Source organism: Podarcis filfolensis (assembly GCF_964270895.1).
Source record: "Podarcis filfolensis genome assembly, chromosome: 2".
Taxonomy (NCBI): domain Eukaryota; kingdom Metazoa; phylum Chordata; class Lepidosauria; order Squamata; family Lacertidae; genus Podarcis; species Podarcis filfolensis.
The window spans coordinates 11,436,962-11,449,754 of NC_139605.1; the positions used below are offsets into that span (position 1 = coordinate 11,436,962).

Here is a 12,793-nt window from a genome sequence, read left to right on the forward strand (position 1 = left end):
ACAAATAGTATAATCCCATTTGGGTGGTGTAACCTCCAACACTGATTTTAGCTGTAGACCAAAGAGATCTCGAGGGCCATGGATTCGAAATTAAAATGCACTCCTATACTTCTACCTAGAAGTCCCACTGATTTCAATTGGATTTACTCCCAGGTAAGCATGTATAGGATTGCAACCTGAGGTCAGGCATAAGACTGTTAAGAGGATTATCTGTATGGTGACCTTGGCATTAAAAAATAATTGTCAATGCACTCCAAATCTACATTTATACAATTTATACAATGCATAATTCCTTTTAAAAAAATCGGCAATTTGCATCATTCTTGTTTTGCTAGCCAAGGGATCTTTGAGACCCTGTAGTCTTGCCCTCAACCAAGGGAAATAGATCTGGCTTCTAAGATTTCAGCAAGCACTTCCCGAAGTTTTCTTCAAAGCCATAAGGACTAGTAACTTGCACTTATTTTTCTATTTTAAAAAAATGTTTATTTGAGCAATAATATTTGTAAGCTGCCCACTAACATAGTTGCCTGGGCAGCTTCCAGTTACAATAAAACAAATCAAATATAGAGCAGAGAATAATACCAGCTTAACAACAACAACAAAATAAACCTCAGCAACAGCCAAAATGTGAAAGCTGGATGCTTCTAGAGACTGATGACATTTTTTTTTATGTACTTCTCAGGAATTGTGGCATACACACAACCCCTGACTGTTAAATTGAATTTAAATCCAGGTCTTAAGAATAGTTTCTGTCCTATATCAATGGACAGCAAAAGAAAGCTCAAATATTTGAAAGGGCATATTCTCAGTTGGCCCCACCGTCATCAACCCCCCAACGTGGATCTACTTTAGCAGAGAATATTCTGAAAGTGGATCTGTTCCAGAGCAGATCTGTGGGATTCCACACCAACACACCAACGACGCATTAAGTGGGGGACTACCGCAACTGTCCATCGCTTCCTTGCAGGCAGGATCTGACCATGGGGACTGGCCACCTCAACCTCAACCAAATCTGGAAGTGGTTCTTTGATGAAACCCTGTTATGACTTGAATGGCTTCCCTCGCTTTCAGATGGTGGAACAGACTTTGTGCCACTGGCCGGCCCGGGAGACCCAGACTGCGCATGCACCTTCCAGATGGCAAAAGACTGGCAATTGCAAAATAGAAATATCAGAGCAGGATTTGCCCTGAAAACATCTAATTTCAGATCTGCAAGAACGGACTGTTGTAATAGTTTTCCATGCTGTTTGATGTAGCCAGCCAAACCAAGTGTTCTCCGTGAACTTTCGCTTTTACCCATACAATTAATTCCCCCGTGGGAACATTGCAAGCGTTAAAAAGTTTTTGTTCTGAAGTGCATTACTGCAATGAAGTAAAACGAGAAAAGCGAAAGGTAACGGGATGTACGTATTAAGAACGCAGAGCTCAAGGATGAGGTCTGTGGGGTAAGGAACTGAAGATCAGCGCTAACTAGCCACCAGGAAATTAGTGCTTTTTCCACTAGACTGAACTGCTAGAGGCCTGGTGTGTGTGTGTGTGTGTGTGTGTGTTGATCCTCCATATGCAAAATTCCCCGTAGATATAAACATAACATGCCCAAGTTCCTTTTATTGATGTGCTAATTCTCTATGTGCAGGAAGATCCTGTCCCCAAATTAGGGAATGTTCAACTATGTGAATACCCCACAGCAGTGTAAAATTGTACAGCCCAGAAAAAGCTCTGTCACATGACCCAAAGGGAAGATGAAGCCTGTCGTGGTATATCCTGCATTGTTTCCTATGGTGCCTAGCAGGAAATATCCACTGTGAGGTTTCTTCCTACCCTACCAAAGCACAAGTCTTTTCTAGAGTTGCTCTCCGGTGTGACTTTTCTGGTGCCTGATCAGATTTGACCGGTCACCGAAACTCTTCCCGCAGTCCGAGCATTTGAACGGCTTCTCTCCCGTGTGGGTCCTCTCGTGCGCGAGCAAGTTGGCGCTCTGGTTGAACCCTTTCCCGCAGATGGAGCACTTGTAGGGCTTCTCTCCCGTGTGGGTCCTCTCGTGTTTGATCAGGCTCGACTTGTAAGGGAAGCTTTTCCCGCAGCTGGGGCATCCGTACGGCTTCTCCCCCGTGTGAGTTCTCTTGTGGACGGCGAGAGTCGTTTTGTTGGTGAAGGTTTTCCCGCAGTGAGCGCACTTATACGGCCTCTCCCCCGTGTGCGTCCTCTCGTGAACGACGAGGTTCCGTCTCTCGTGGAAGCTTTTCCCGCACTCGGAACATTTATAGGGTTTCTCTTCCGCCTGGGCCCCTACGTCTCTAGTCAGAGCTGAGTCGCCGCCGGAACTTTCCCCGCCGTCGGAGGACGGGTTCGTTTTCTCCCCTTTGTGGGTCCTCTCGTGCCTGAGGAGGTTCGACCTCTGAATGAAACTTTTCCCACAGTCCGTGCAAGCGTGCGGCTTCTCCCCCGTGTGAGTTCTCTCGTGCTTAACCAGGCTCGATTTGCTGGTGAAGCCTTTCCCGCAACCCGAGCACCCGTACGGCTTTTCTCCAGTGTGAGTCCTCTCGTGCACGACGAGGCTCGACTTGTTCGTGAAGCTTTTCCCACAAGCGTGGCACCGGTAAGGTTTCTCTCCCGTGTGGGTCTTCTTGTGCTTCACGAGGTTGCGCCAGTCGTTGAAGCACCTCCCGCAATCGGAGCACTTGTGGGGCTTTTCCCCCGTGTGGGTCCTCTGGTGCACAATGAAGTTGGATCTCTGGCCGAAGCTCTTCTTGCACTCCAAACACTGGTAAGGTTTCTTCCTGGTGTGGGCTCTCTTGTGGATGAGGAGCTTGTACTTCAAGTTGTAGGCCCGGCCACAGTAAGCGCACTTGTACAGGCTCTCTCCGTTGTGAGTTCTCTCGTGCGCGAGGTGCTTCAATTTCTGGATGACACTTTTTCCACAGGCCGAAAACCAATATGGCTTCCCTCCCGCTTGGGTCTTCTTGTGCCTGAGGAGGGCCGACTTATAGCTGAACCTTTTCCCGCAGTCAGAGCACGCATATGGCTTCTCTCCTCGATGGGCCCTCTCGTGTCTGACCAGGCTCGATTTGTCAACGAAGCTTTTCCCACAGGCAGAGCACGGGTACGGTTTCTCTCCTGTGTGGCTTCTTTCGTGGATGACGAGGCTCAAGCTGTGGTTGAACCTCTTCCCGCACTTTGAGCACTGAAAGGACTCCTCTTCCTTGTGCATTACCTCGTGGGCGTGAAGGTGCGACCTCTGAACAAAGCCTTTCCCGCACGCGGCGCATTTGTAGGGCTTCTCGCCGGTGTGGGTCCTCTCGTGGATGAGAAAGTTGGACCTCTGGATGAAGCCCTTTCCGCAGTGCGAGCACTTGTACGGCCTCTCCCCGGCTTCCATCTTCTCGTGCCTCAGAAGCGCCGACTTGTGGCGGAAATTCTTCCCGCACTCAGAGCATTTGTACGGCTTCTCTCCCGTGTGGGTCCTCTCGTGCCTGGTCAGGATCGACCTCTGACTGAAGCTCCTCCCGCACTCGGCACACCGGTGCGGTTTCTCCCCCGTGTGGGTCTTCTTGTGCCGTACGAGGCTTGACCTCTGCGTGAAGCTCTTTTCGCAGTCTGGGCACGGGTACACCTTCTCCCCCACGTGGCTCCTTTCGTGGACGATGAGGTTGAGGCTGTGGTTGAATCTCTTCCCGCACTTTGTACACTGATAGGGCTGCTCGGGCTTATGCGTCATCTCGTGTACCAGCAGGTGCCACCTCTGGACGAAGCTTTTCCCGCAGTCCGAGCACAGGTACGGTTTCTCGCCGGTGTGGATTCTCTCGTGGATGAGGAAGTTGGACCTCTGGATGAAGCCCTTTCCGCAGTGAGAACATTCGTACGGCCTCTCCCCGGCCTCCATCTTCTCATGCCTCAGAAGCGCCGACTTGTGGCGGAAATTCTTCCCGCACTCTGAGCATTTGTACGGCTTCTCTCCCGTGTGGGTCCTCTCATGCCGGGTCAGGATCGACCTCTGGCTGAAGCTCCTCCCGCACTCTGCGCATTCGTAGGGCTTCTCTCCTGTGTGCGTCTTCTCGTGTCGCACGAGGCTAGACCTCTGCGTGAAGCTTTTCCCGCAGTCTGAGCATTTGTTCTCTTTCTCCTCCGTGCACCTTTTCCCATGGCCCTCTTCTGTCGGGATAAAGGGAAAGCAAACGAGTGAACAGGCAAGTTTGACTGGGAAGGGAAAATGTACAATGTGTTATCTTAATAATGGGTATGAATCTACTTATGTTGTCATGCAAGTGGAACGCCTACTTGCTCAACAAATATGATAGTTCAGTTGGCAGGGCATAAAACTCTTCATCTCAGGGTCACGAGTTCGAGTCTCACCTTGGGCAAAAGATTCCTACATTCTGAGCCATTTGTCAAATTTTTAGAGACAACTCTATGTACTTGGGCCCTGGATTCTTATTATAGCCTGGATAGCTCAGTTGGTTAGAGTGTGATGCTGATAACGCCAAGGTTGCAGGTTTGGTTCCTGTATAGGGCAGCTGCATATTCCTGCATTGCAGGGGGTTGGACTAGGTGGTCCTCAAAGTCCCTTCCAACACTACTACTACTACTATTATTATTATTTCTACTACTACTACTGCTACTACTACAGTGGTACCTTGGAAGTCAAATGGAATCTGTTCCAGAAGTCCGTTCGACTTCCAAAATGTTTGGAAACCAAGGCGCAGCTTCCAAGCTTCCTGCAGCCAATCGGAAGCCACGGAAGTTGTGTTGGACATTTGGGTTCCAAAGAACATTCGCAAACCAGAACACTCACTTCTGGGTTTGCGGCATTCGGGAGCCAAAATGTTTGACTTGCAAGGCGTTTGAGATCCAAGGTACGACTTATTATTATCCCTTTCCACAGATGGGTCTCAAGGCAATGTACAATAAAAACAACTTTTAAAAGTTAAAAGCAACACACACACAAACAGATATATTTATCCAAAACAAAGCAGACATCCAGGGCAGGGGCTCATTCATTCAACTGGGAAAACCCACTGGAACAGAAATGTCTTCAATTGTTTCCAGAAAGTACAGATAATGATCACTTGTCATTATCTCGACAAGAAAGCTATTCCACAGAGCCTGGAGGAGGATCACACTTTTTCTTCACTGCTGTTGTTTTTGGAGACACATGTGCACAACTCCACACAAATACACTCCCTTCCAGTCGATGGAGCAAACACAGAAGTTGTACCTGAGACCAAAGTGTAAAACAAGAGTCTAGCTTCACTTTGAGGATGGGGCAAGCATTATGAGAAAAGAGGAGACATTTGTGAGTATCTGAGGTGCAGTTAATGTCCTGCTTATTATGAAGCCTCCCTGTGCCTGTAATAGTCGCTGGTTCCAACAGCCACTACAGGCAGCTGTCGCTGGAGATTATCCTTCCACTTCGAAGCTTGCCCTGCATGTTGGGCGCAGAGAGAGCTGCTGCTGAAAATCAAGGCACAAATGCGGTTTTGATTTTGCAAAAGCAGAATATCAGTAGATATTGTTGACCTGCCTCTCTGACAGTTATTTTAATAGGATCTTGGAAAAGTGCTTTTATTTAGGGATCCAGACTCAGCTAAATAAACCTCTCACCTGAGTGGGCAGGTGGGGATGTTTCGTTTTCCTCAGAGCCCTGGTGATACAACACCCAAAGCTCGTCATCTTCTTCCTTCTTGATTATCACAGCAGAAAACCCTGGTTGGTGGGGAAGACACTTGTTAGTATGTTGATTTCAGCACAGGACTTTCAATTTTCAAAGCACTCCCCCTGCATCATCTAGTTGCAATCTTTACAAACAGCCCAACAAGCCCCGCCCCCATTTAACAGATGGGATACAAGTGGCTTGCCTAAAGGCCAGCTACTAAGTTGATGGCAGAGGTGAGATTTAAACCAGGATTTCCCTTAACAGCCGCTACGCCGTGCAAGTTGCGCTAAGTGTGGAATGATATCCTGACCTCCAACAATGGGTTTCCAGGAAGACCCCTTCACCTCTCCCACAAATCCCAGGGCATCTCGTGAGTCGGATTATCCCATCCCTCACTCAAGATGGGACACAACATTGTGAAAATATTAACCATTGGGAAGCCAAAGAACCACAGAATCACGGCAACCATCCAAAAGCCTGAGAAGAAGAGTTTGAATTTGATACCCCGCTTTATCACTACCTGAAGGAGTCTCAAAGCGGCTAATATCCTCCTTTCCCTTCCTCCCCCACAACAAACACTCTGTGAGGTGAGTGGGGCTGAGAGACTTCAGAGAAGTGTGACTGGCCCAAGGTCACCCAGCAGCTGCATGTGGAGGAGCAGGGAAGCGAACCCGGTTCACCAGATTACGAGACTGCCGCTCTTAACCACTACACCACACTGGCTCTCTGAGAGCCACCTTCACTTGGGGGGTGACCTTTGGGGAAGGTGGGGCCTGAGATTGGTGGGCGGGGGCAAAAATGGGTTGAGCAACAGATGTGACTCTTACCTTTCTGTTTTAGGCTACATTCCAGCCAAACAATATTCTGAGGTCTCCACAGCTACCCACACACATCTCTCCATCCAGACTAACAAGAAGCGTTATCCCACACATTCCAGCCAGGCAAACACACTTCTGCGTGGCCAGAACGTGGCCTACTGTACAATGATAACAGTCGCATCCACTAGTCTGCCCACTTTCTCCTCTGTCCCTGCCCATCGCTGGCAGGTGGCCCCTCAAAGGCTCTCAAAGAGGCAATGTGGCCCTCGGAGGTGGGAAAAGTTCCCTGCCCCTGAATTATAAAGGCATGTTTAAGGCTGCTCCTCACCCGAGGATACCGTTTCTCTTTCCTGGAGAGAGGAGTTCAGCGGATTCGCTCCTTGTTCCGATTTCTCCGGAAGCCACAGCTCCTCTTCCTGTTCCACCTTTATGATCACATCAGGAAACCCTGAAAAAGAGACATGTCCAGAGATTAAACATTTTAGGGATATGATCCATGAAGAGTTTAAAAAATTGATAAAGGTTTCATAGAACAAAAGGGCAGAAGCATACTTATTAGGAATTTTGGGTAAGGATATCCCCAAAGATAAAATCAACATATTTCTATACGCATCAACAGCAGTGAGAATATTGGTAGCCAGCTAATGGAAAGGAAATACTATTCCAACAAAAAGAGAATGGTTAAGTAAACTATGTGAGTATCTGGAGTTAATTGACGGACTTAATAAGGCACAAATCCAGAATTATGGTACAGAGACAATGGGATTGTCTAAATGAATATTTACACAAGTAGGGCTCAAATACGAAAGTTTCGTTGTGCTTAGACTAACCTTGTGAAGAATATAAAGAATACAAAGAATTGATGGACTATGAAAGAACTTAAGGAAAGGAAGTGAACAAAGAACAGATGTAAAGGTGAACTAGAAATTAAGAGACGTGTGGTGAATGCGGTGGAAGTCTTTTATAATATTTTAATTAGGATTTTTATAATGTAATGCTTAAAGTATAAATTTGGTATTATTGATGGATAGTAGTTTCTTCCCCTTTCTTTTTTTCTCTTTTTTCCCCTTTTCTTTTATCTTTCTTTTTTCTTTTCCTTTATCTGTTGTCTTTTTTCTTCTTTAGACTGCATTTGGTCAATATGTAGACGATTGTGTTTATATTGTTATGTATGGATTTTGTTTTGATTTTCCTTTTCTATTTACCTTGTAATATTTAATAAAACTAATAAAAATATTATAAATAAAGGAAACTCTGAAAAAGAAATATTAAAAGGGAATGAGGCCGAGAAGGTGGAGGGAGTCGATTTTGGGGTTTTGCTCCAGGACAAATGGTTTCTTTTCAATTAGCTTGTTTAAGCTCTCTCACCCTCTCCACCGTCCAATGGAATCTCCCTCTCCTTTTTGGCGGAAAGATCCGGAACCCATGGGTCTTCTCCAGGATCAAGTCGAGAGAGCATGTCAGGTTCCGGAAGAGAAAAGGCTGAGGGGAAAGGAAAGAGGCAGACACAGTCAGAAGCAACATTTTTTTGTGTTTATAGCCATGTTAGCTCATATTCAGACTGTTGGTATTTGGAGATACACATACCCAGAATTCTGCTTTTCCACATTTATAGCGGATTTAAGGGTTCTGTCACCCTAGTGCAACAAATGCACTTAAAAAATCCCCCAGACTTTTTGCAGGTTGGAAAGTAGATGGGGGAAAACATTAAAAATGAGCGGTGGTGAACAACCAACCAACAGGAAGATGTGTAATCGCTCCCCAAGCAAATCAGGCTAAGTGCTGGGCAAATGTTCATTGTCTTATACAGTGGTACCTTGGGTTACATACGCTTCAGGTTACATACGCTTCAGGTGACAGACTCCACTAACCCAGAAATAGTACCTCGGGTTAAGAACTTTGCTTCAGGATGAGAACAGAAATCGTGCTCTGGCGGCGCAGCGGCAACAGGAGGCCCCATTAGCTAAAGTGGTGCTTCAGGTTAAGAACAGTTTCAGGTTAAGAACGGACCTCAGGAACGAATTAAGTACTTAACCCGAGGTACCACTGTATCCTCTCTTTAAAAAAAATAGCAACTCAATAATGACCAGGCATAGTCTAACCTCTGCGTTAAGTTTTGGGCAAGCAAATCAAGATGGAAGGTCAACGGGGGAAGGGGAAGGGGGGAGGGATTAATGGTTTGTTTTGTTCTTGCTTTTATTATGTATTTTGTGGTTTTTTAACCTTGCATTTTTATGTTGTGAACTTCATCAATGGATGAAAGGCGGTATACAAATACACACACACACACACACACACACACACAAACACACACACATATATACAGAATAGGATGTTGGTACCTTCCAGATGTTCTTGAACTTCCATAAAAGCATAAGAACAGCCTTGCTGGATCAGATCAACAGTTCGCACAGATACCAAATGATGCCTTTTTCTAATCATTGCACCTTTATTATTTTGTACCATTGTTTATTTTCGACAAGAAGATAAGGAGAGTCTCCTGTCATCGTGTCCAACCAGATGCCTTGGGGACGATGACTGAAAAACAGCCCTTTCCTCCACCAACCTTGCCGTTTCCAGCAACTGATATTCCTGTTGGCTACCCGTGGCGTGTAGGATTTTGAAGTGACCCTACACTGAAGTTATTCCCCCCATAATTTCTTTAAACTTTATGTGCTTGTTTTGGTTTCAGACTCCCGCCCAGATCAGTATATTATTAATATTTCCACCTCACCCTTCCTCCCCAAAGGAGGCAATCTTTCCCTTGCCCCACGCAAGGGCTCACTTTATGCTCATTAATTCTATTATTATTATTATTATTATTATTATTATTATTATTATTATTTGCAACAACCCTGTAAGGTAGGCTGGCATTGTTATCGCCGTATGAATCATTTACCCAATTGATATCCTGCTCAAAACAAGAGCAGCCAAGGCGGCTTTTTGAAAGCTAAAAAAGTGATAGGAATATGAATGAAAACCGGAAGCCACCTTTGAAGATGACTGGAAAACGCTTATTGAATAGATGGAAAATAATTGTGGACAGCTGAAAACGCTGGCAGCATTAAGAATAAATTCAACAGTGTAAATAAGTTTTGATGGCTGTAATAACTGAACGCCGAATGGTTTAGTTTATGTAAAATATGCAAGGATTTATGTTATGCAAAATGAACCATGGAAAGAGAAGAAGGGAAATCATTGATGTTTTAAGGTTGTTTAAACTGCCCTGAGACCCACCCCCCAGGTATAGGGTGGTATATAAATTCTAACAACAACAACAGAGACTAAAGCTGTGAGGCAGAAAGTAAGTCAGGCGTTTTCCCGAAAGACGGGGAAGGGGCAAGCAGTATGTGCAAATACTGACAAAATGATGGACAAATAAACAAGCGAATGGACAAACAAGTAAATAAATAAATAAATAAATAAAACCCCAGTGTTATTTGGGGACTGTGATTTTTGGAGCACCACCACACTTCTGATCTTCTCGGTGCACAATATGCACACCGCTTTTGTTTCCAGATTCACCGCATTTAGACGAGAGGCGTTTATCCTCCCGCTGCTGCCTCTCGATTTCTTTGTCTGCAGCTCATCTAAATAGGGGTAGTGGGGAAGGGGTGCGGGGCTCAGGGGCGAGGATGCGCTGCAAAAGGAAGAGCCTTTGATTTTGTGGGGGGAGAGGTTTGCTTTCCGCCCCCCCCCAACTCATCTCTCCTACCTCTTCTTCTCTCTTCCCCTTTAAAATGCAGGTCCCCCCTCTTCTCTTTCACTCACCCGCTCCTTGCAGCCTTTGCATTGCAGCCTCTGCGAATCTTGCAAACCCCAAATTTCTGCAAGGCGGCGTTAAATCCCCCCAAATCCAGAAAGGGGCGGGGGAGGGGGAACACACAGGAAGGAGGTTCGCTTTTTGCTTTTTTTTTGCACTTCCCCATCTCTCATATCTTTATCTGATCCTCTCTAGGAACAGGCGCTCTCTCCGCTTAACCCCTTGAGTCCACGGGGAGGGAACGGAGAGCAGCTGTCCGCAGAAACGTCCAAGCAACTCCAGCCGATTGCATCTCCGCCGGGCGCTGGGTTCGAATCCCGCGCGCGGCGCAAATACTCTTGCGGTCGCGTAATCATGCGAGGAAGAAAGGGGCGGGGAAACCTGCGCATAATTTAAAATTAAAAGAAAATGTAAAAGAAAAGAATTGCTTAGTAGAGAAAGTAGAGGAAGGGCAGAGAAGGAGGGGTCGGCTGGGAAGTGCATGAATGAGACTGAGAGTGTTCTCTGTGGTGTTGTATTATTATTATTATTATTATTATTAATTACCGACCTTTCAACTTGAGGTTATAAGGTGGATCACAACAATCCGAAATACAGTTTAAAGACTTTAAAAAATACTGTCAAAATTTATATTTTACAAAAATCAGCACTATCTCAGGTGTCGAAAGGAAAGGCTGAGTCTTCAGAATTCACCAAAAGCTATATAATGAAGTATCCAACTGCATAACGGGCACCTGCAATTTCCCCAAAGCTGAATGAAACCTTAAGCAAGCAAAATTCAAAGGTTAAAAGTCGGGGTGGTTCAGAGGAGAATGTACCTCAAGTCTCCCCATCTCTCTTTCTAAATCATAGAATTGTAGAATTGGAAGGGATCACAAGGGTCACATCTAATGATTCAACCCCCTACAATGCAGGATTTCCCCCCAACTCTCTGAGCTATCTCCAGATATATTTTTTACTTTGCTTATAGGGTGGCTGGCTGCATCTCAAAGCACTGCACTTCATTAAGGCCTGCTGGGAATTTTAGCTCTTGGGGGGTGGGGGGTAAACTACAATTCCCAGCGTTAATACAATAGCCAGGAATAAAAATGGAGGTGGTGCAGTTCCAGGAGGGCAGCTCAAAGGAATCAGAGACCCTCATGCCATCCAAGATGGGGCCGCGAAGGAGTTTCTTTCTCCCCCCAGTTAAGGAGGAGCCAGAGGAGAAAGTGTCGCAGCGCTGGGAAGCCCAGTGGCAATATCTTCTCCTCAGGGCTGTGGCATCTCCTCATTCAGGAGGAGAAGTCCCTCGGCTGCCCGCATGCGTAGCAGTAGCTCCTGAAGCGCTGCTTCCACACATCCAAAGCAGCGTCGCCCTGGTCCAGAAACTCTTCCTTTATTTCCACAGAAGATGAGGGCAACTGGGCCAGTTGGGCTTCTCCCAAAGGATTCTGGGAAGTGGTTTATTAAGGGTGCCGAGAGTTGTGAGGAGATATCTATCCCCCTCACTGAGCTACGATTCCCAGTGTGACTTGACAAGCAAACGCTTTCCCCAGGGAACTCTGGGAATTGTAGCTCTCACTTTTAACCTCTGTTCATATTTTATTGAACCATTCTTAGGGTTGCCATATGTCCCGAAATTTGCTTTGAAAAAGCTCAACAATTTGTTTTTGCCCTGATTTTCACTTCTTGAAATATGGCAACCCCAACCCTTCTGTTTTTATTATTATTTTAAAGTCTTCCACTAGGCAGCAACTACTTAAAAGTCTTCTACTTGGTAGCAGCCAATTCCGTTTTGTTTGCATGTCTCTTATATAGGCACTGGTACCTTTTGAAGAGATGGTGGCGAATTCCTTCAAGACAGAACGGCCTACACCAGATGCCGCTGTAGAGTTTGATTCTTCCATGGAAACCACACAGGAGGATGTCGGAGAAGCCAGGTTGCTAGGCAGGAACTCTTTGGCCCTGAATTGTTGGATGGCACTCATCTGCTAGAGTAGGTGTAGCCAGGGCCGGCCCTCCCATGAGGCAATATGAGGCAGCCACCTCAGGCGACAGCATCTACAGTGGCAGCAGATCTGCCTTCCAAGGAATACATCACCTGCTGCTGCTGTCATTGTGGCAGCAATGGCTGCAGCACACTCCTTAGAGGCCAGTCCGGCTGCCTCCTCAACATCTCCTCCCAGCACGGCGCCTCTACAGCGACCTCTTGGAGAATAGGAGGCACTGCTGGTCTCCTCCCTGATGGATTGTTTCTGATGTAGATCATCACTCCCTGCCCTCAGCTTCTTCCTGAGGTAGATCCTCACTCTTCCTTACAGAGACCCCCTGCACAGGTTTCTCCCTATTAACGTTTGGCGATCTTCCTCTGTCCTTTTCACTTCAGACAGGTCACACGGACACAACACTGTCCTCCCCGGTATCTTGAGAAGCCTCTCTCAGCAGCCATTCTCCTTCTCACACACAGAGAGAACAGAAAAGCCGTTAAAAATGACAGTTACTGGAATAACAGTCACAACAGAATAGAATGCCTCTCTCGTGTGATTCACAGTCAGCCAATCACATGAGAGCTACTGCCAG

General features: G+C 46.3%; 1 protein-coding gene across 2 annotated transcripts; it reads right to left on the reverse strand.

Moving 5' to 3' along the window:
• Positions 1-460: 460 nt before the first annotated feature.
• On the reverse strand, positions 461-12,722 carry LOC310756476 (uncharacterized protein). Of its 2 annotated transcripts, XM_083600628.1 has the most exons (6): positions 12,042-12,722; positions 10,243-10,615; positions 7,840-7,953; positions 6,800-6,919; positions 5,602-5,703; positions 461-4,152 (listed from the first exon to the last, which is right to left on the reverse strand). In XM_083600628.1, exons 2-6 carry the CDS (start codon positions 10,262-10,264, stop codon positions 1,844-1,846), a joined length of 2,667 nt encoding a protein of 888 aa, XP_083456754.1. In that variant the 5' UTR covers positions 10,265-10,615; positions 12,042-12,722; the 3' UTR covers positions 461-1,843. The 2 variants fall into 2 exon arrangements, with proteins under 2 accessions (XP_083456754.1, XP_083456753.1); XM_083600627.1 differs by lacking the exon at positions 10,243-10,615 and having other exon boundaries at positions 12,042-12,720.
• Positions 12,723-12,793: the final 71 nt, after the last annotated feature.

Bases quoted from the DNA above. Each gene is read 5' to 3' on its own strand.
- LOC310756476 (XM_083600627.1), bottom strand. From the start codon at position 12,201: ATGAGTGCCATCCAACAATTCAGGGCCAAAGAGTTCCTGCCTAGCAAC. The intron at 7,954-12,041 runs GTACCAGTGCCT...CTTTCCCCTCAG, and splicing joins CGCCACCATCTCTTCAAAAG to CCTTTTCTCTTCCGGAACCT. The intron at 5,704-6,799 runs GTGAGGAGCAGC...CCCACCAACCAG, and splicing joins AAGAGAAACGGTATCCTCGG to GGTTTTCTGCTGTGATAATC.